This window comes from Cnephaeus nilssonii (assembly GCF_951640355.1).
Source record: "Cnephaeus nilssonii genome assembly, chromosome: 2".
NCBI classification, from domain to species: Eukaryota; Metazoa; Chordata; class Mammalia; order Chiroptera; family Vespertilionidae; genus Cnephaeus; species Cnephaeus nilssonii.
The window spans coordinates 13159283-13182516 of NC_137073.1; the positions used below are offsets into that span (position 1 = coordinate 13159283).

Consider the following 23234-nt stretch of genomic DNA (forward strand, 5'->3'; position numbering starts at 1 on the left):
TCACTTTTTGTTAGGGCTTTTCAGAAAACTCCAGTGGTCGAGCCGTCCCTGGGCCCCAGCTGGGCTGAGCCCTATGGGTGCCCTGCCAGGCTCAGCCCCGAGTATTGGTGGTAATCTCGAATGTCTGAGGGGCCAGCCCAGGCTGGGCACCTGCTCTTCTTGGAGTTCTTGCCTTGATGTCAACACCACCTGGTCACCCCTGCACCTGCCTATGGGTTTACTTCATGATCCAGGGAGCCGAGACCACCTGCTGGTGCGACCTCTTCAAGCCCTGCAGCCACTCCTTTGGGCTCCCAGGAGAGGACATTTGCCAGCAGCTGCCCCAGGTAGGCTTCCCAGCAACACCTGTCCCCCTGTCCTGGCTGTACCTGAGCAAGGTCTGAGACGTGATGCCTGAAACCTAAACAATCCCACTAGTTATCATAACCAGTGGAGCACAAAATAAACTTAGTTTCACCGAAATGCCCCAGAGTAGGTTTGAAAAAAATTTGTGATGGTATCAAGTGCTGTTGGGATTGGGGGCAGGACATGGATCAGTTACACTGGTGTGATGGAAAGGATTTACAGTGGAGGGGGCTTCGGCTTTGACTATGGGGCAAAGGATGGTCTCCATTTGGTGACGGAGGTTATAATTCCCCCAACGCTGGAGGGCAGGATTTGACATGTAGATACGCAAGATAGATCTTAGTTTTTATGGGAAAATTTTATAATATGTGAACTGATATTTCAGTAAAACTATTTAGAAAATGGGGGGGCTAGTCCTGGTTGGGTGGCTCAGTTGGTTGAGGTTGTGGGTTTCATCCCCAGTCTGGGCGCACATGGGAGGCAGCTGATCAATGTTTCTCTCTCACATTGATGTTTCTCCCCTTGTCTTTCTCCCTTCCTCTTTCTCCAAGAACCAATAAAAATGTATCTTTGGGGACTAGCGGGTTTGGCTCAGTGGATAGAACGTCTGCCTATGGACTGAAGGGTCCCAGGTTTGGTTCTGGTTGTGTGCTTGATACCCAGTAGGGGGCGTGCAGGAGGCAGCTGATCAATGATGCTCTCTCATCATTGGTGTTTTTATCTCTCCCTCTCCCTTCTTCTCTGAAATCAATAAAAATATACTAACACACACACACACACACACACACACACAAAAAAAAAAAAAAAACTTATCTTCGGGTGAGGATTTAAAAAAACGAGGGGGCTAGAGGCTGGCGCTCAACTTGGCTGCCCCAAGGTGGTCCCAAGAGGCCAGGCAGTAAGTACATTTTGGTCTGTCCAGGCTCGAACCCTTGGTCCAGCCATCCCTGTAGGAGTGCCTGCGTGACTGGGTCCCCAAGCTCTAGTGCCAACATTATGCCTCGCCTCTTGTGTACCTGCTCGCACATTTTGCACATTGTTTCATCATCATCATTAGCGAGTATTTACCGTGCGTTTCCCATGTGCAATACCAGAGTTTGCACGCCTTGGGTGGGGGTCGGTACTCAAGGGCCAGCTGAGGACCCATGGAGGCCAGGTTAGCCGGCTGGCCCGTGCAGCTGCTGTGACGCTGTGACTGTGTGGGGGCACCCATTTACCTGAGCTGGAACAGGGGCAGAGCCCGGCCTCTGCTCTGATGTGCCCACAGGTTTGCCCAAATCAACCAGCTGCCATTGCGTGGGGGCAAGTGTGGTTCCCACCAAGCGTATAGAGCTGCGTAACCCCTCCTGTGGGTTGGTGTCAGTTTCACCCTCCAAGCGCTTGGCCCTGTGTTAGTGTCCTGGAGCTGCTGCCACAAAGGACCACAAACTGGGGTGGAGGGTGGGGTGTTAAAACAGCAGAAATTCGTTCTCTCCGTTCTGGAGGCCAGCAGTCTGAAGTCATGGTGTGGGCAGATTTGTGCCCCCTCCAGAGCCTCCAGGGAGGGATGCCTCTCCGCGTCCGGCTTCTGGAGGCTCCAGGGGGTCCTAGGCTTGGGGCGGTATCGCTCTTGTTTCTGCCTTCGTGGTCATACAGCTCCCGTGTGTCTCCCCCCATCTCTTACAAGGACAGTTGGATTCAGGGACCACCTTAATCCAGATGACCTCATCTAGAGATTCTTAACTTAATTACATCTACACAAACTTTTTTCCAAATAACTCCCATTCATAGGTTCTGTTGGACATATTTGAGGCCACCATTCAGCCCACCACAGCCACATGTCTAGGTTTTTATGGGATCCTCAGGGGCTGGAGGACAGCTACATAATGGGGTACATCTCACCAGGTTGTAGCTCACCTCCCACCTGGGCTGGGCTGGCCCTCAGGGGACTGGTGGGATGGAGGGGACACGGTCCAGGCCATGCCCACATGGCTGTGCTGCAGAGCCTTTCTGGGGCAGTTAGCCTGTGTAACATGACCCAGGGTGGGGACAAGTAACACCTCTTTTGTACTTTCCAAAATAAATGTAAATTTTTCCTAAACATGGGATTTCAAAACACTTACTGCATTCTCCAGGGTTACTGTGTTGTGGGTCTAGGACCCCAAAGAAAGTGGACAGAAGTGGGGTTTGCTCCTCCCCTGCTCTGCATGGCTGAACTGAAGGAGGAGGACTGTGCATCCAGGGTGAGGCCCACAGGACCCACCGAGAGGCCCCCCATCAGGCACAGCCAGGGACCATGGGGGGGGTCTTCCTTCTGCTGCCCCAGCACTTTGGGATCCGCTGCTGAGAACTGCCCACACTAAGTTTGGGGGCCCAGGAACAGCCAGATGGGAGGAGTGGGGAGGGGACTGGGTCCATGAGCTCCTGCCTGTGTGGACAGTCGGGTGGAACAGAGGACGGGTGTTCCAGGGGCCTGCTCAGGCAACCCTCTGAGCACAGGGCTGGCCTCCTACCCAACCTAGTGGCCCTCACCTTTCAAAACCCACCATATATATATATATATATATATATATATATATATTTTTTTTTTTTTTTTGTAAATCAGGAGCTATTTAGTTTGTTAGTGTGGGTGGCCAGCTAGGGGTCTCCTGCAACAAGAGGATCTTCACTCTCAGGTCTTCTGGACGATTTGGCCCTGAGTCTGAGCTACCATTGTTCCCCTCCCCCACTATGACCACTCACCCCCCCCCCCCCCCCGGTTTTATAAGCAAAATTTGCATCCCAGACACAGTGTTTTATTTGGGGAATTACTGAGGGCAATGAGCACATCATTAGCACCATAATCAACACCGGACACCTTCCCACCGGGGCTGCCACATCTTGTCAACAGGTGTGATCGGGCAACGGCCCTGGGAGGCCTGGCACAGAGCACAATTAGCAGCTAATGAGGAGGCTCGCACCGGCCCGGAGCTGGGAGGGGAGGAAGGTCAGAGAGAGCTCCGCGGCCCTTCAGTGGTCCTCCCTCTGCTCCTGCCCAGGCGGGGCTGCAGGAAGCAGCAGAAAGAGCAGATCTCTGCCGAAACCGGTTTGGCTCAGTGGATAGAGCGTCGGCCTGCGGACTGAGAGGTCCCAGGTTCGATTCCAGTCAAGGGCATGTACATTGATTGCGGGCACATCCCTGGTGGGGGGTGTGCAGGAGGCAGCTGGTCGATGTATCTCTCTCATCGATGTTTCTAGCTCTCTATCCCTCTCCCTTTCCTCTCTGTGAAAAATCAATAAAATATATTTAAAAAAGAAAAGAAAAAAAAGAAAGAGCAGGTCACGGAGCGGGCCTCTGTGCGTTGGGCATGTCCAAGATGTTTGGGAGAGCAGGTGCTCTGCCCAGCTGTTCACAGGCATGCGAGATTGGCCCGGCCCTGGCCCCTCGGGGCCTAAGCAGGGGACACAGAGACTTCACCTCTGTGGGGACAGTGGACCAAGCAGGACCAGCGGGCAGGCTGAGAGCGAAGCCTCCTTCTTTGCCTAACTATGTGATGGAGGGTCTCTGCCCATGAGCCACCTGGGCTGCTTTCCTGGGAGAGCAGGCGCAGAGCTGGTCAGGGCTGAGCCCCAGTCACACATCAGCAGGCTTGTGCAGGGCGACTCTCTCCAGGGGACTTGCTCAACCTGCCTGTCTGGGGTGAGTGGCAGCAGGCTCACTGTTCTGGGGCGTTTCCCAGCCCGTGGTGTTAGAACACCACGGTCATGGCTGCCCTATCAGAGCATCAGGGCTGGGCTCGCCAGTGGTCCCCGCGGTGCCTCTGCACTCACACTTGGTACTCAGCCCTCAGGTCACCGAGGGGGCCATTTGGGCATCTGAGGGAACATGTGTCTTGTGACAGAATCGTGGGGTGGCTGGGTGGGGCAGGCAGCCCCCATGGGAGCCACCCCCCTCCCCCCCCCCCCCCCCCCGCTCCAGGGCCTCCACCCAGGTCCGGGAACCTGGGTGCGACTCGGTTACTGGAAGCCTGGCTGGTTTCCTCTGTGGTATTTTTACTGGTTGTGAAGGTCACGCCTGGCCTGCTGTCAGTGAGAGGTCACCCTGGAAATGGGTGCATTTAGGCCCCAGCAGCCTAGCCTCGGGGGCTCCCAGCTTGTGAGATCATGGGCTCTCCCCAGGGGGCCCCTCCCCAGGCTTCCTTCTCTTTACCTGACAGTCTCCTTAGGGCTGCCCCCCCAGCTCACCCAGTTCAGCCGCAGCAGCTGGGAGGTGGCTAGGGGCCCCCTGTGCCCTGCGGAAGAGGAGGTCTTTCTCGTGCTGGGGCTCTGGGAACTCCAGGGGGAGCCAACTGCCTTGCTGTGGGCAGGGGTCAGGAAGCCACTCTGTGTGCGGGGTGCTGTCCTCCCATTGCTCCGGCCCCACATCTCTGGTCTGTGTTTCCCATGGTAGGTGTTGAGCTGGCGGCCTGGCAGTCCTCACACACCTCCTGGGTCAGCCCCTGCACTCCAGTCCTGACCTCCCCGGGGACCTACGTGCCACAGCAGGTGGTCAGGGCAGTGAGGTGGGTGTGTTTGTGTGTGTATGGCATGCATTGTCTCAGAGGTGGCAGCATGCCAGGAGCCAGAGGACACTGGGGAAGCAAAGTCACCCTCCGATGACCACCAGGGCCAGCCCTGGCGAGGCCTGGTCATGCACTCTCTGAAGCTGACCTGGAGCTAAGTAAGGTCATCATGGGCATCAAGGGGGCTTAAGAAGGATCAGCCACATGGGGTTGGCAGTGCAAAATGGGGTACAGGCCAAGCCTGGGGGGCAGGGTGGGAGGAGCTGGGAGAGCCACCGCAGGTGCCCTGGCCCAAGTGGCCTCAGACCACCCCAAGGAACCTGCCAGGGGTCAGCTGGGCAAACGGCAGCCCTCTCTCCCTGTACCCATGCCAAGGCCAGGGGCCACTTCTGAGGCCCCCCAGGGGAGCTCCATGGAGAGCCAATCCAGGACTGGCCATGTCCAGCTCCCCGAGGCTATGGGGCTGGCGGCCAGCTGGGCTGGCACGAGTCTATCCAGGACCTCGGGCAGGTACTGCCCCACCAGCTTGGCCATAGCCCAACCCTGACACCTGGCATCTGTCCTCCCAGCAGTCAGTGAGCCACCTGTCCCACTCCCAGGCACCAACCCCTGCCAAGTCTCCCCTCCCCTCGCTGTTCCCTCCCTTGGCTCACACCGCTGAGCCCCCGGTTCCAGTGCAGCAGAGGGCGGGTTGGTGAACAGTTTCCCAGGTGCTGACCCAGCCACGGGGGGAAGTTTGTACCGCTGGGCACACGGACATGGGTGAGCGTGAAGGCCCTTGGGGGCCCCTTCCCAGCCCACTGCGGTTCAGATCTATGGGGAGAGACAGCCTCCAAGCCTGGGGCCTTGGACCAGGGCCTTCGGGGTCCAAGCCTGATTTCTGACCCCATCTGTGCCCCTGAGCCCTCTACATCTGCTGCCCCCAGCGACTGTCCTAGGACTCCAGACTGTAGGGGGGGCGGTCAGAGAGTTAGGGTGTCCCTACTCATCTGCTTTCACCCCTAGATGCCTTGTAGGTCAGGAAGTTTCTGCAGCCCCTCACTCTGGGGTTGGAGCATGTGAGTGGAGTCATTGGGAAGTCCTGTCCAGACCCAGCTCCAGGGTCGCCCCCCCTCACTCCTACACTGATGGAAGGTGTCACAGGAGTTGTCCACTGGGACCTGGGCCAGGAAGGCACTGCCCACAGACAGCAGGAAGAGCCCTATGCAAGCCTGGAACCAGAGCTCGATGCCCTGACTGCACTGCCTGGGAGGCAGGGCCCCGGATGTGAGGGAGAGCTCCAGCAGGAGGCAGCTGGGCAGCATCGGGAGCTGGGCCTATGAGACAGGGGTCAGCTGGGCAAATGGCAGCCCTCTCTCCCTGTACCCAACAACTCAGGACAGCCACTCATGTCATCAGCATTTCTGAGAAGCAGGCCAGGGCACTGAGGAGTGTCTGGGGGTGGGGGGAAGCCCCTCCTGGGCCAGCTGGGTCAGTGGCCCTCAGAACCAGCCCCTGAGGTCAGTGGTGGCCATGGCCATGGTGAGGTGGAATCTGACATAAGGCAGTGGAACATGGCCTCCAGGATGATGGTGCAGGCCCTGGGGAGGAGGGGAGAAGGGCTGACCTAGAGTTGGGAAGACGAGGCTTCCTGGAAGAGGCAATTTGGAGCAGAGATCCAACGACAGGTCTTCTTCAGGCTCCAGGACAGTGGACTCTCGTCTCCTTTTCTATTTTGCCTACATTGGGGGGCAGATTTTTTTTTCAGAAACCAGAGCAGGAGCCCGTCTACTGAGCTTGAGGCACAGCTCCTGCCCTCTGAGAGCGTGGTCCTGCTGGGAGCTGGCTGGTCACCCTTGGCCTCCTGGGGATTATCACATTAGAGTTAAATTGTATCCACATCAGCAATCAAACTGGCAAAGCCAGATTTCTTAGGCATGAGGTATTCTGATGAGGAACAGATTTAGCCATGCGAAAATAAAAGAAAAAAAGTTAAAAAAAATGTGCAGTATAAACAGCCTCAAAGTTGTTTTGTTCACACAGAGTGAAAAGGCCAACAATCGCTTGGGGGCAGGTCCTTGTAGCCAACCTCTGACAGAGAGCAAGGACAAATAAGGATCGTGTATGAGGGAGGAAAGGTGTGTAAGAAGCCAGCTGTGCCCGGCCTGTGTGGCTCAGTGGTTGAGCATCGACCTATGAACCAGGAGGTCACAGTTCTATTCCTGGTCAGGCCACATGGCGGGTTGAGGGCTTGATCCCTGGTGCGGGGCATGCAGGAGGCAGCTGATCAATAATTCTCTCTCATCATTGATGTTTCTATCTCTATCTCCCTTCTTCTCTGTAATCAATAATAATCTATATAATGAAAGGCTAATATGCAAATTGACCGAATGGTGGAACAACCGGTTGCTGTGATGCACACTGACCACCAGGGGGCAGACACTCAATGCAGGAGCTGCCCCTGGTGGTCAGTGCGCTCCCACAGGGGGAGCACTGCTCAGCCAGAAGCCAGGCTCACCGCTGGCGAGCGCAGTGGCAGAAGTGGAAGCCTCTCAGGAGTCCTAGACTGCGAGAGGGCGCAGGTCAGGCTGAGGGACTGCCCCTCCTCCCTGCCCCGCAGTGCACGAATGTTGTGCACCAGGCCTCTAGTAATAATAATAAAAAGCCAGCTGTGTTCCTGAGTGCATCCTGCAAAATGCTAAACCAAGACCAGAAGGAAGCTCACCTCCAGGCTGCAAAGTTGCTGGAGTGAGAGGTGGGAACCAGGGCAACTGTCTTCTTTCCATAGTCCAAAATTTCACCCCTCCTTTCATGATTATCACTTACTTTTGCTTATTAAACCTATTGTTGGATCTGTCTCTCCACACAGTCAACACCTGTTAATACCCACCTTTCTAATTTTGTAAATCTCCTTCTTTGAATCTGAATTTCTGTGGTTACTACAAAGGTTGAGCCTGTCTCCATAAACTACTAGCCATCCAGTCTTCTTATGAGAATTCCTGCTTGTTTCCTTGGCCCCCTTTCTATCGGTTTCCTGGTTTTTTGTTGTTATTGATTTGCTTGTTTTCTCACTTACCAAGCCATGAGCGCTTTTAGGCAATGGACATCTCTTCTCCCTGCTAGCTGCCAATTTGTCTATCGAATAGAAATCTTAAGTTCTGACAAAGTCAAATTTACCCACACTTGGCAGTGTTGTGTCTGTATTGGCACCTTTCTTCATTCCACCATGTCTTTTTCTATCCATAGAGTTTCCTCTATCATACGTAGACCTTTAATGCATTTGGTATCGACCTATACATGATGTCAGCCAGGGGTCTGCTTTAGTTTTCTTGACACACTGAGTCATATTTTTCAACACCATCTGCCCCACAGATCTGCCCCTCCTGGCACCCCATCATTGTTCCATGGAACCATCCTTCTCATGTATGAGGTCCCCACATGCACATGGGCATTTTTTTATTTTTTTTTGCTTGAAATCTCTTGTCTGCCCCTTTGTCTGTTCCTATGTTAATTACAGTGGCTTTGTCTTAATATCTGGGAGCTTGCTACTTCTTTTTAGATCATAGATATTTCTTCTCTTTATCTTTTGAATGAATTTGTTGTGTTCCTGGGGAAAAAACACACAACACCCTCTGAAGGTTTTTTTTATTGGGATTGAATTGAATTTTTAGAATAATTTTAGGAGCACCGTCCTCTTTATCATGCCGGGTTGTTCCATATAAAGGTATTCTGCATTATTAGTTGAGTAGAGTTCTAGGACTTTGTGCATTTCACTTGTTATTGGAAATGACATGTTTTCTATTTGTTATTACTGTTGAATAAAGAAATACTACTATGTTTTATGGTGGTAAAATATACACATATTAAAATTTATCATTTTAATAATTTTAAAGTGTATAATTCAGTGGCATAAGCACATTCACAATGTTGTACAACTGTCACCACCATCCATCTCCAGAACTTTTATACCTTCTCAAACAGAAACTCTCCCTCATTAAACATGGGCTCCCTCTTTTCCCTTGCCTCCCCAGACCCTGGTAGCCTCTGTTATACTTCCTGTCCGTATGGATTTCCCTAACCTGGACATTTCATATAAATGGAATTACACGATATTTGTCCTTTTGTGTCTGGCTTTTTCCACTGAGCATAATGTTTTCAAGATTCATCCAGGTAGTAGCAGGTATTAGAATTTCATTCCTTTTTATGGCTGAATAATAAATATTCCATTGGATGTATATGCCATATTTTGTTTACCCAGTCAACTTGGGTTGTTTCCCCATTTGGCTATTGTGAATAACACTGCTATGAACATGGGTGTACAAGTATCTGTTGAGTCCCTGCTTTCAGATCTTTCAACCATCTAAAATTGCTGCGTCATGTGGTAATTCTGTGTTTAAATGTTTGAGGAGCTCTGGCCGGTTTGGCTCAGTGGATAGATCGTCAGCCTGGGGATTCCGGTCAAGGGCACATGCCTGGGTTGTGGGCTGGATCCCCAGTGGGGGATGTGCAGGAGGCAGCTGATCAATCTCTTATCATTGATGTTCCTATCTCTCTCTCCCTCTCCCTTCCTCTATGAAATCAATAAAAATATATTTTAAAAAAATAAAAATAAAAATAAATGTTTGAGGAACCACCAAACTATTTTTAGTGGTTGAAACTTTTCACATTCCCACCAGCAATGCACAAGGGCTTAACTTTCTCCATATCCTCACCAAGACTTGTTATGCTATTGATTTTGAAATCAATTTTATTGTCATTTAATTTATGTGCAATAAAGACATCCATTTAAAATGAAAAATCCAGGAGCATTTGAGATCTTGTTTCTAGGCATATGTCATCAGTTTGGCTCAAATAAACTCTAGTGAAAATTCTCTACAGGTTTGGATGTTTCTTTTTTAAAAATTTTATTTTATCGTTTAAAGTATTACAAATAGCAGTACATATGTCTCCTTCCCCCCCCCCCCCCCATTGTCAGGTCAACACCTGGTATTACCCACCTTTCTAATTTTGTAAATCTCCTTCTTTGAATCTGAATTTGACCTTCCCCCGGCCTCCCCTCCCCCGACCCCAGCACATGCCCCCCTCCCCCCCACAGTGTCTTGCATCCAGTGGTTATGCTTGTATGCATGCATACAAGTCCTTCGGTTGATCTCTTACCTCCCCCGCTCCAACCCTCCCAGCGTTCCCGCTGTAGTTTGACAGTCTGTTTGATGCTTCTCTGCCTCTGTATCTATTTTTGTTCATCAGTTGATAATGTTCTTTGGATGTTCAGTATGCCGCAGTTTACTTGGCGTAGTACAGCAATGTTTGGAAGTAGCCCACGCAGGACCACCCTGTGGACCTGGACCCGGTGCCAGGTACCAGCGGGGGCCCATTGTGTTCCACTGGTTCCCTGCTGTGCATCAAGTGAACTTGGCTGACTTTCTCCTGGAACTGCAGCCTTCTTAGCTTCAAGCAGCAGGCCACGACTGTGAGCTGTTCTTAGAAAATCCTTGAGGTGGATAGGGTTGAAATAACCCAGGGAGAGGGGAAAAAATGGGTAGCTGCTTTTAATGTTGGCTTTTATATTTTTTATTGATTTCAGAGAGGAAGGGAGAGGGACAGAGAGATAGAAACATCAATGATGAGAGAGAACCACTGGTTGGCTGCCTCCTGCACGCCCCCTACTGGGGATCGAGCCCACAACCTGGGCATGTGCCGCGCCCCCCCCCCCCCCCCCCCCCCAATCAAACTTGGGACCCTTCAATCCACAGGCCAACGCTCTATCCACTGAAACAAACCAGCCAGGACTTTAATTTTGGCTTTTTAATAGAATTACTCACTAAGAGTCTGAACAAAATATTTGCTGGTAAATGAGAGACTGAACTCTCTTTAGCTCAGAAAGAGAAAGGACGCTTGTTTCCCCAGCCCAGATAGCCAATGGAGTGATGATAATTGTTCAGACCCCCAAATTCGGGGTGGCAGAGATGGGGGCTAGGAGTTGTCCTGCACAGTAGCACAGTCGAACCCAGAGAAGCTGGTGGGAGCCCTAGGGAGAAGGGCAGGGTACCCTGGAGTGGGTGCATCCTGAGAGAGGGGCCCTGCCTGGGAAAGCATCGGGGTTTGGGGGGCAGCTGGTAAGCTCTTGCTCGGGTATTCTTAGGTGACTAAGAATCATTGTGAGTTGTTTGAGGAAAAATCTCCTCTGGGGCGCAGAGCAGTCCTTGGGGATGTTCACTGCATTGGCTCATCCGGAGATGTGCACGTAAGGGCTGGTTTTCCCTAGTAGTTTATTCAGACTCTACAGTTCTCAGGGGAAGTCGTGCCCAGCAGGGCCCACAAGCCAGCCTCCCATTAATATTAAGTTGGCCAAGGTGAGGATCCTTCGATACTTCTCCATTAATCTTTTGTGCACACAATTAGAAAAAGCCAGCTATAAAATTAGGCACAATGACTGGAAAACATATTCAATTGGTCTCGAAAAGCTTCAGAAAGAGGATTAGATACGTGGATCAACTTATGATGTCCTTTAGGTGTCAACCCAATTCTTTGAGGTATTAAAAATGGCTGCCCTTATTTATTTATTTATTTATTTATTTATTTATTTATTTATTTATTCCTCACTCAAGGATATTTTTTTCCCATTGATTTTTTAAAGTATGTTTTTTTATTAATTTGTAGAGAGAGAGAGGAAGGGAGAGAGAGATGGGAACATCGATGAGAGAGGAACATCATTGATGGGCTGCATCCTGCACAACCCCTGACCGGGAATGGAACCGTGACCTCCTGGTTCATAGGTCGAAGCTCAACCACTGAGCCACTCTGGTCAGGCCACTGTCCTTATTTTAAAAGGGGGAAGGTCATTTGGTGCTCGACTTATCAAGGACAGATATAAATTGTATATGTCTGCAAAACAAAATTTGGATCCAGCTATTCTGTTTGTGTCTGTCTGTGTATGTCTATTAATGTATGTTGTAGATGTGAGATAATTTTTAACCTGTAGATGATATTGTTAAAATTAATTTAAAGGCAAGCACTTGTAAGGATTGAATATCCTAAAATTCTCAGTAATATAGAAAGTAACTCAAATGCTTTTCAAGTTCATGTGATCTAAGATTAATCCTTAGTAAATAAAAGCTAGCTTAAGTTTGTTGGTTGAAATAAACCAGACTTGTCTTTATTTTGCTTGGGTTTTACAGAAATAACCCATGTTAATACTGACTTTGATGTTATTAACATATTTCTAGATGTTATAAAATGCCTCTATAAGTCTGCCAAGCTAAAGAATGCTAACTGATTATTTCTTAGCTTTCATTAGACATTGAGGTTTTAAGGATTAAAATCTCAACATATATGTGAATAACTGCAGTGTTTCCGAAGGGCCCCTGGAGCATTGTAAGATTTGTTTTATAAACATTGGAAAGTAAGTGATGAAAACGCCTAGGATAGGTCCACAGTGGTTGTAAATTAAACGAATGAGTCAGGGCGATGGGAAACCCATGACTGCTGCTTGGATCTTCCTGGCTCTGTGGCATTATCATGGACTTAAGCTGGACTTAGGAGCTGACATTATTTTTAAAAAATATTTTCTGCCCTGGCCAGTTTGGTTTAGTGGATAGAGCGTTGACCTATAGACCGAAGGGTCCTGGGTTCGATTCCAGTCAAGGGCACATACCTCGGTTATAGGCACCTTGGCCCTCAACAGGGGCATGTGGGAGGCAACCAATCGATGTGTCTCTCTCACATTGGTGTTTCTCTCTGTCTTTCCCTCTCCCTTCCTCTCTCTAATGGATAGTTTAGAGAGAGAGGAAGGGAGAGGGAGAGACAGAGAGAAACATCAATGTGAGAATGAAACATTGATCATTCCCCCTACACATTTTGATGAATCAACATATTGAAGGACACATCTGAAAAGCTAATGAATATTCTGTCAAGACCCTCCTCTGAGTCCTCCTATAGGATTCCAGCAGCCAACGAAAGATAAAAGAGCCTCAAGACAAAAGGTCCACAGCTTGATCTCCCTCCTGGGAGCACACCCACATCTTTCCCTTCCCTCACTTCTTCCCCCACAGGCATGCATCTTCTAAACACTAGGGGACCCTACGAGACTTGCAACCAGGGGAGCAGTGGGCAGCAGTTGGTCATCCCGGGCTACCCCCTGAACCTGTCTCCAAGGCTCCCTTTCTCTGACTTTCTCTCTTTGGTTGCTTCTTCTACGTTAAGCTCTTCCTTTGTTTCACACCCCTGGCTGTAAACATACTCACAAAAATCACCTGGACTTGTGTTGTGAAATCTTTCCTACACAATGTCAAGAACGCATATACTACCATCAGACCCTACGCAGACCGCCCTGGGCCCAGACCCCATTCGGTAATAATACAATTCAACACCGCCCCCCCCCAAACAATCTAATTAAAAAATGGGCAGAGGATCTGAATAGATACTTCTCCAAAGAAAACATACAGATGGCCAATAGACATGAAAAGATGCTCAATATCACTATCATCAGAGAGATGTAAATTACAACCACAATGAGATATCACCTCACACCTGGTTAGAATGGTACTCGACTTATCAAGGACAGATACTTGACTTTTCAAGGACAGGTATAAATTGTATATGTCTGCAAAACAAAATTTGGATCCAGCTATTCTGTTTGTGTCTGTCTGTGTATGTCTATTAATGAATAACTGCAGTGTTTCCGAAGAATGGCTACCATCAATAAGTGCTGGTGAGGATGTGGAGAAAAGGGAACCCTGGTGCACTGTTGGTGGGAATGCACATGGGTGCAGCCACTGTGGAGAACAGTATGGAGGTTCCTAAAAAAATTAAAATTGGAAGTACTTTATGACCCAGCAATTCCACTTCTGGGTAATGTACCTGAAGAAACCCAAAACACTAATTCAAAAGAATATATGCACCCCTATGTTCATTGCAGTGTTGTTCACAATAGCCAAGAAATGGGAGCACCCCGAGTTCCCGTTAATAGACGAGTGAATAAAAGAGTCGTGGTTCATATATACAATGGAATATTACTCGGCCAAGAAAAAAAGAAAAAAGAAATCTTACCATTTTCAACAGCATGGATGGACCCAGAGGGTATTAATGCTAAGTGAAATAAGTCAGAGAAAAAGAAATACTATTTGGTTTCACTTATATGTGGAAACTAAAGAGCAAAGTAAATGAACAAACAAAATAGAAACCAACTCATAGACACAGAGATCAGACTGATAGTTGCCAGAGGGGAGGGGAGATGGAGGAGCTGGGTGAGAAAGGTAAAGGGATTAAGATGTACAAATTGGAAGGCACAAAATAGTCACGGGTCTGTAAAGTACTGCATAGGGAATCTTGTCAATAATGTAATAAATATGTATGGTGCCAGGTGGGTACTTGAAATATTGGGGGGACCGCTTTATAAAGTGTATGATTGTCTAGCCAGTATGCTGTACACCTGAAACTAATACAAAATAATATTGAATGAAAACTAATTTAAAAAGAAAAAAAGAAAATGCCATACAAAACTGATCATATTAATTTGTACTCCCACCAGCTGTATTTGAGAGTTCCAGTTGTTCCACATTCGTGTCAACACTTGTCATTGTCAGTCCTTTTACATTTAGTCATGTTGGTGGGGTGTAGTGGTATTTCCCTGTGGATTTGATTTGCATTTCCCTAAGGAGTGATGATGATGTTGGGCATCTTTTCATGTGCTGATTGGTCATCCACATGTCATCTTTTGTGAAGTGTCTGTTCAAATCTTTGGCCTGTTTTTAAAAACAGCTTTTCTGAGCCCTAGCCAATTTTGCTCAATGGATTGTGCATTGGCCTGTGGACTGAAGGGTCCAGGTTCAATTCCAGCCAAGGTCACATGCCCGGGTTGTGGGCTCAATCCCCAGTAGAGGGCGGGCAGGAGGCAGCCAATCAATGATTCTCTCTCATCATTGGTGTTTCCATCTATCTCTCCCTCGCCCTCTCCTTTCCTCTCTGAAATCAATAAAAATATATTAAACAAACAAACGACTTTACTGAGATAGTCACATAACATACAACTCACCCACTTAAAGTGTACAATTCAATGTTTGTCAGTATATTCACAGAGAAGACCCTCTTTTAATCTGACTTATCGAACCCTGATTATCTTTGGGATTTAACATTTGCTTCAGACTTGATAATGTTTTTTAATGAAGTCAACCTAAAATTACCAGGGAAAACAGCACTTATATGCAAAACACGTAATGTACTGCTGTCATATTAACAACGCGTGCTCTGTGAATCACCAGTAACATGCTTTATACACTTCCTGAGCTGTCAGAGTTAAAACAAGTGAACTCTTCATTCCCATGCCCGTCTGCAGAGGCTGTATCTTTTGAGCTCAAACAATTGTTCTTGATGCAAGCACAAAGGAAATTTCCACATTTTAAAATCCATTTAACTGTGCAGTTGAGAAGCTCCCACCTAACCCTCAATTAGAAGCAATTTATCCTGTTATTAAGACCATCCAGTGAATTTTTAAAATTCTAGATTTTAAATTTTTGATTCCTAAAATTTCCTATTTGGTCCTTTAAAAAATATTTTCCTTTCCCCCTACCTCTCCCTTCATAAACGCTGATTTTCCATGATCTCTGTGGGTGTGGTTGCAATAGGTGTAGTTGCAATAGCTTCTTTAAACTCCTTGTCTGGTAATAACTGGCCCGCCTTGGCATTGGCCCCCGTCGATTCCTTTCCCTTGAGGATGGGTCACAATCTCCTGGCTTTTCCTGTGCTGAGTACTTTTGGATTTTCTCATGAACATTGTGACTATGATGTTGTATAGACACTGAATTGTTATATTCCTGTGAAGACTATTCCTGCTTCTGCTTTGTTCTGGTGGGCCATATCTTTAACTGTGAATTCTGCCACTCCCGAGGTGGGCGGAGGTCAGTCTCGGCCCATTTTCCATCTTTGCCTGAGCTGTTTCCAGTCCGCCTGTGCGCACATGACTCAGGGGTCAGCAAGAGGCGCAGGTAAATCTGAGCACTCATACCACGGTGGCCACCCCTCTGGCTGTCTTCCTGGCAAAGCCACGCCTCACACAGAGAACCACTCCATGCTGGCATCTTTCCCCAAATATCAATCCCCCTCAGCATCTGACTTTTGTTCACTCCCGAGGGCCCTTGGGAAACTGTTCTTTCACAGTTTGTCCAGAACCTTTCAGTTGTTGTTTGTGAACAGGACTTGAAGGCACTTACTCCTCTATGGACTTCGTAAGTTGATTCTTGTACTGGGCAGCCTGGTTGAATTTTGTACAGCTGTACCTTGGAGATATTGAGGGCTCAGTTCCAGACCACCACAATAAAGCAAGTCATAACATTTTTGCTGGGGAAGGGTCTTGCCCTCAATATATATATACTAGTAGCCCATTTGCAGGAAGAATCCTGCAAGCGGCCGCCCGGGCTTTCCCTCTTGCAGCCACCTTGCTTTCCGCTTTTCCGCTTTTCCTCCCTCTTCCTTCTAAGTTGTCTTCAGTCTTCACTCCTCCCTCCCTCAGCATATGCAAATTAACCGCCATCTTTGTTGGGTAATTTGCATACTCGCCCTAATTGGCTGGTGGGCATGGCTTGGTCGTAGCGAAGGTGCGGTCAATTTGCATATTACTATTTTATTAGGTAGGCTAAAATAGCGGCATCTGTGAAGCAAAATACAACGAGGCATGCCTGTTTAGTTAGCATGTGGTTTAACTGCATGTGTAGAAAACCCAGCCCATGGAAAAGGTCAGGGACGGGGCAGCTGCACATACTCAGCTCAGCAAAAAGAAGCCTCTGCAGGTCTGTAACCCAGAGAAGTCCCGCACAGGGAGTTCCTGTTCACAAAACCATCGGCGGGGTTGGAGGGGAAGCAAGGGAGTCGCCAGTGACTTCGGCATCAAGGCCACACGACTGAGGCTGTGGTCTAAAGTCAGGAATATGTGAGCAGTCACTGGAGTCCAGCTAGCACAGAGGTGCACATTGTCCATACCCACTGGCCAGCAGCCACAGCATCCGGAAGGCGCCTTCCTCCCCACATCTGGCGACAGTCCCCCCAGTGCCGGGCTCGCTGGAGCTGGTCGGGTTGGATTTGTCTCCCCCAACCCCTGGACCCTTGTAGCTCCCCCCTCCCCTCCCAACCACCTCACTGCACTACCAAGAGCCCAGAACTCATTAGAAAGAAGCCGCACTGCGGCCAATACTCTGGGAGTCACATCCTGGCTGAGTGGCCACCACCTAGAATGGCTTGGTGGGTGGCCTGTGGAGACTCTGCCAGGGCCCCCTGGGACACAGATCCCACCCTGGCCATGCAGTGTAGTTTTGGCCATTCACTGAGCCTCGGTTTCTTCACCTGAGCAATAGGAGGGTAAGAGCCCATGGAGCAAGGCCGTGGCTCCCGACACATGCCTGGGACATGAAGGTCCGCCCGGAGCTCCCACCCACACCCACCCAGGGAAGGGCCGAGGCAGCTCTCCACCCCGCACCTCTCCTCCTGGGGCGGCCCCTCCGCAGGCTCCCCACCCACACATTCCTGGAGCATGAGCGGTGCTGCTCCCGGCTGCACCGGTAATGCCTCATTTGCTTCCCCGACAGACCCAGGAGGCTGCTGGCCTCTTGACCGCCCACTTCCCAGTTGAGAAAACCACGGCCAAGGAGGCTCAGGTTTGGTCCATCACTCTGGAACTCCAGAGTCACTACGGGCAGGCCCTACCCGGGCCCTGGGGAGGGCATGGGGTTTTGCCAGGGTCACCTGGTACCCAGCTCAGTGTTCAGGCTCTGGAGGGGCTGGCTACAGCCTCAGCGTGGGGGTTGGGGGTGGATAGCGGCTCGGTCAGGGTGTGGGTGGTGTGTGGGCAGGCCTGCGAGGTGAGAGCCGGGAAACGTATCATCAGCGCCTCCTGGAACTTCCAGCCAAGCTGCTCGGGTGGGAGCAGGGAGTAAGCAGAGGCTGGTACTGGGACCCACCCAGGAGGGGCACCTGGCCAGCCCCAAACAAACAGGCTGGGGGAGGGGGGCAGCCTTTGCCTCTGCCACCGCGAATGCCCATCCCCGGTCCTCATTGCACTTGGGGAGCAGCGCCATGCCCCACCCCACCTCTCATGCTCCACTCAGAGGTGGTACCCCGAGGGTCCGCTCTGTCCTAGCACCAGCTGCTCCCCACACGCTGTGTGACCTGGGCTGGCTGCACAGCATCTCCATCTGAGACCTCTCCTAAGCCTGTCAGCTGCTCTCCTGCCCACCCTCTCCGGGGAATGTGGTCTGACTTCATATTCCGTCACTTAAGGGCCAGACCTTGGGGACTGAGGTTGGGCTGAGGTGGGAGATTCTGCAGGTGGGTGGGACAGGTGGGGCAGGAGAGAGCCTCTGCCAGTGTCCTGCAGCCAGGCACCTGCCAGAGGCTGTGAGCGCATGACTCTCAGGGTGGGGGGAGGAGTTGGCCATTCCTCCATCACAGTCACCTCCACCTCACACTCTGCTCTGAGGAGCTTGTGGTCCACTCAGACCCCAGGTGGCGGTTGCTCTGGTAGCAGGGGCAGGGGCTGGAGGGCGAGGGCAGAGCCAGCCTCTCTGTGGCCAGGTCCCACACCCAGGATCGTGGACAGGGCCTGAATCTTCCTTGCTTCCAGGGCTCACATGCAGAGGGTATCAAGCGAGTATGTAGGAGGCTCTTGAGTAACAGGTGACCAGGAGGATGCTGGGCTTAGAGGACTCGTAGGACCATGTTCGGTTCTACCCTGTCGCGCCCCCGCTGGGGCCCTTGTCACACACAAATACCTATGCCTGGACTGGCTGCAACACCGTGATTCCTGCTTGTGGCATCCTGGCCAGTTTGGAAGCTGCAGCCTTAAGACAGCTGAGATGAGAGACAGCTGAGATGTCTCTGTGGCCCCAACCTGACCTTGGGTGGGGAGGGCAGGATGCTGATTCCAGGGCCCATGGTGGCTGGCAGAGGCTCCCAGGGTGGCCCACCCGGGGTGCTGGGGGCTCCTGGTTACATGGGGTTGGGTGGGGGCCGAGGGGAGAAGCAGGGGGAGGTGCAGCTCTTGCCTGGTCCCACCCACTGCCCATTTTCTGGTCTGGGGTCTGGTGTTCTCCCACCTCCTCTGGGGCCTGGTGGGGGAGGCAGAGGGATTCCCTGGGGCCTTGCCACTCCTCAGGACACTCCCTGCAGGCTGGCTCTTTGCACAGCTGAAAGGGGTTGCTGAAGCATGAATGTGCCTCCCCCCACCCCCCATTTATGAGCCAAGGGTGGGGCTGACACAGGCCTGGACAAAGGTTTGGGGGAGGGGATGGCTCCACTCCACTGGGCCACAGGCAGCCTCCAGCCCTGGGCCTCCCTGGGCAAGTACAGCGGTGGTTTGGTCTCCTTCAGGCCCCACCCTACCCTGGGACCACCCTCCTCACCCACCTCCTCACTCTAGAACCTGCAAGGGGATCTCCCACCCCCACAGGAAGGCCTACCCACTCACTGCCCCACCCAAGGGGCTGGAAGGTGGGAGGTGGCATCGCCCTTTGGCACCCACCCAGGCCTCTGTTTTGAGTGGGACTTCAGAAGAGAAACCGCCAGCCTCGTCCACCTGTCGGGGCCCTGGGTTTGCACAAAGCCCAGCACCTGTGGCTGTGGGTGTGGCAGGGTGTGGAGGGGGCAGATGGCCATGCCCCAGGTTGAGGGGGTAGTCAGCAGGACCCCCAGTCCTGAACTGCTTAGTTCCCCTGGTGCAAATGGGGAAACGGAGGCCAGCCTGAGCCAGAGGCGGCCCTACCTCCTTCTGCCCGCCCTGCACTGCAGGGAGAGAGGATGGGCCAGTTTGCCTGCCCCTGGAGGCAGGGTTACAGCTGGGGGCAGGGTTGACTCAGACCCCACACCCCTGGCAGGAGGGGCCCGTTTTTCGGAGAGGGGCGGGCCAGGCGGGCCAGGTGACTGCTTGGTCCCTAGAGTGGGCCTGGAGGCAGCCCAGACACTGCTGCAGGGGCCTGAGAGGTTCCACCTGGAGCGCCAGGGGCTCGGAGACCCCTTCACTGGCTGTGGGTGGGTGAGCGGTGGGGACATCAGCGTGGCTGTCCTCCACAGACCATGGCCTTGCAGAGTGCTCCACCCACCCTGGGGCTCTTCAGGACCCCCGCCCACGGCCTCCTGCTCCTGCTTCTCAGCCTCGGTGAGTACCGGGGTGGGAGAGCGCTGGAGGGCAGCCAAGGATTCTTAGGGGATCGGGATCTCAGGAAAGGCTCTCTCTGTCGCATGCCTCCTCCCCAGTCTCTGGACAGTGCCCCCCATCCTCGGCAGGTGCCTCAGGTCCCAGGCAGATGTCTCAAATCTCAGCAAGTGCTCTGAGTTCAGGCGGCGTCCTGAATCTCAGCGGTGCCGAGTGCCCGGCAGGCTGTCAGCTGTGGCTTTTCCCGTGGTGCCCCACAGGGTTGGAGGCTGAACCAGGGCGGTGATGTTATGGGGACTCAGGCCAAAGTGAGGGTGTTTGGGGGATAGGTGTCTGACTGCACAGAGCAGTGGAGTCCCAGGAAGAGGATGTGGGAGGCCTGGGCTCCCTGGTGCGGTGCTGGACCTGGCCTGGGGTGGGGTGTGGTGGCTGTGACCTCATGGGGTACAGGAGCCTGACCTCCCGTTTCCACACCTGTGGGGTGTATTCAGGGCTGGGGGTCAGGGAAGGGATGGCTTTGCCTCCTTCCTTCCCAGGGTAGGGCCTGTAGCAGGCACACCCAGAAGCCCCCGGCCATCCCCTCGAACCTTGTGTCCCTGCCCTGCAGGGTGGGTGCAACTTTCCTGGGCCCAGACTGCAGACTCAGGACAGGTAAGGACTCTCTGGGGAGACAGGGGAGGGTTCTCTGGCCCTAGGCGGGTGTCCTTCGATGCTGGGTTGTGTGGCTCAGCCAGAATCCTGCTCTGTCCTCAGGGTGTCATGACCCCACGGCTGCAACGCACCTCCCAGGACCTGTCCTGGCAGCAGTCTGAACCGACCGTCATTCTCCCGAGGGCTCTGCAGGGCACAGAGAGTGAGCCCAGGGCCCGGCCCGTCAAGGGTCAAGAGACCTGAGGGTGGGGGCTGGCATGTGGGCTCACCTGCTGGTGCTGTGGCCCTTTCTGGCTGCCCCGCTCGTTCAATTGTGACAATTTTGGAGAACGAGCAGAATCTCCCCATTGAGCCAATGGTCAAACGGAGGCCTGGAGAGGGTCATGTGTTGCCCAGGGTCTCAGCGTGGGTGTGGGAGGAAGAGGAGGTTGACTGGAAAAGCCCAGCCCCCTGACCCCCTTACCTGCCCCTTAGAGAAGGCCTGTCCCCCGGGGAAAGAGGTCCACGTGGTGGATGAAAACCTCGTCTTCTACACGGAGCAGGAGCTGGAGGCCTGCGTGGACGGGGCCCTGCTGGCTGAGCATATGGAGCGGGTGAATGCGATTCCCTTCACCTACCAGCAGCTTGACATTTTGAAGCACAAATTGGACCAGGTAGTTCCTGACTTGGGTTCCCGCCTGCTTGCGGTGCCAAAGCCTTTTCCAGCCACCTGGGACTGGCTGTGGCCCTCACGGTCAATTTCCCGGGCAGGTCTACCCACAGGGGTACCCCGAGTCCCTGATCCAGCACCTGAGTTACTTCTTCCTTGAGGTCACCCCCGAGGACATCCACAAGTGGAATGTAACATCCCTGGAGACTGTGAAATCTCTGCTTAAAATCAGCACGGGGCGAAAAATGGATGCGCAGGTGACCACCTATTGGGAGGGGAGCACCGCGGGTGGGTTGTGCAGGCCCGAGAGGATATGTCTCTTCCTGCCCCCAGGCATCTCACTGGGATCCTCCCACAGGTGGCTGCCCTGATTGCCCGCTATGTGGCGGGAGGGGGCCAGCTGGACAAGGTCACCCTGGACTTGCTGGCCAGCTTTCACCCTGCCTACCTCTGCTCCCTCAGTCCCGAGCAGCTGGCCTACGTGCAACAAGATGTGGTTTGGTGAGTCCCTGGGGCCTGCTGGTGTGGCGGGTGTGCTGTGCTCCCAGCTCACTTCTTGGCCCCACACTGCCTCCCCAGGGTGGTCAGGCCTCAGGACCTGGATGCGTGCCGTGCACTGCAGATGGATGTTCTCTATCACAAGGCCCGCGTCGCTTTCCAGAACATGAGCGGTTCTGCGTATTTTGCAAGGATCAAGCCCTTCCTGGGTGAGCCAGGAGGACATGGGGTGGGGGTGGAGGGGATGCCTGAGGTCCCCATCGGTGCTGCCAGCTTCTCACCTCCCTGGGCTTCCCCTTGGTGGTGTGACCAGGGGTCAGAGTGCCCTCCATCCCTCTAAGCACATACAGGCTGAGGCCCTGTGCGTTCTGACCCCTGCTCAGGCACTTGACCAGCTCCAGCCTCTACCCTGACTGGGAGAGTCAGGTGGGCACCAGGCAAATCAGCGTTTTCCCAGAAATTCCGCAGGAAAAGGGAGTCCCAGTAAAGGAAGGGGGCTTCTCCTAGCTTGTGGTCAGAGGGTGAGAGTGGGGGGAATGTTGTGAGGTCTTATGCGTAGGGCCCTTCTCCCTGGGCACAGGTGGGGCCTCCACGGAGGACTTGCGGGCTCTCATTCTGCAGAACGTAAGCATGGACATGGCCACATTCAAGAAGCTGAGGAAAGAGGCCTTGCTGGTATGGCCCGCAGAGGGGTGGGGCCATGGGAAGGGAGGGACCACGGAGAAGGGCTTGTCCTGGATGGGGGGTCTTGCGAAGGCAGGGCACTGAGAGGGTGGGGTCTTGGGAGGGGCAGCTATTGAGCCAAGGCCGACTCCGAAGTCTGGAGGTGCTGAGGCAGAGTCTGGGGAAGCATGGGGTGGATTGGACACAGCAGAGTCCAGCGGCCTCTGGACAGAGGTGGGGAGACCCTGACGGTCTCCTGGGGACTCTGGCAGCCGCTGACCATTGCCGAGGTGCAAAAACTTCTGGGTCCACACCTGGAGGGCCTGAAGGCAGAGGAGGGGAACAGCCCTGTGCGGGACTGGATCTTGCGGCAGCGGCAGAACGACCTGGACAGCCTGGGGCTGGGGCTCCGCGGTGGCACCCCCAACGGCTACCTGGTCCTAGACCTCAACTTTCGAGGTGGGCGGGGAGGCCGGCGGGGAGGGCTGGGGCAGATGAGGTGGAGGGTCTGAGTCGCGCCCTCTCTGTGCAGAGGCCCTCTTGGGGGGCTCCCACCTCCTTGGACCTGGGTCTGCGTTCACTGTGACCCCAGCTCTGCTCCTGGCTTTGCTGCTGAACTGAGCACGCTGCTCTGGATGCTGAACGGGGCCCTGCTGTGGAGATTCCTGCTGGTGGGAGCGGCCTGGGTGGTCCCTGCTCCATCCCGGGGGGTTGGGGCTCAATAAAAGAGAACCCCTTCCCCCTCCAAAGAGGTGACCTGTGGTGCTCTGGGGACAGGGTGGGAGGCCCTTCC

The 23234-nt window shown here is 52.7% G+C and overlaps 1 protein-coding gene across 4 annotated transcripts; it reads left to right on the top strand.

The window, feature by feature from the left end:
* The first annotated feature begins 87 nt into the window (after nt 1-87).
* Nucleotides 88-23181, top strand: MSLN (mesothelin). 4 transcript variants are annotated; one of them, XM_079760183.1, is made up of 11 exons: nt 88-326; nt 19899-19983; nt 20588-20631; nt 20734-20833; nt 21106-21284; nt 21382-21537; nt 21639-21781; nt 21860-21987; nt 22400-22453; nt 22714-22900; nt 22974-23181. In XM_079760183.1, the coding sequence occupies exons 1-11, from the start codon at nt 177-179 to the stop codon at nt 23164-23166; spliced, it is 1419 nt and encodes a 472-aa protein (XP_079616309.1). In that variant the 5' UTR covers nt 88-176; the 3' UTR covers nt 23167-23181. The 4 variants fall into 4 exon arrangements, with proteins under 4 accessions (XP_079616309.1, XP_079616310.1, XP_079616307.1 ...); XM_079760184.1 differs by lacking the exon at nt 88-326 and adding an exon at nt 17349-17488; XM_079760181.1 differs by lacking the exon at nt 88-326 and adding an exon at nt 18934-19447.
* Nucleotides 23182-23234: the final 53 nt, after the last annotated feature.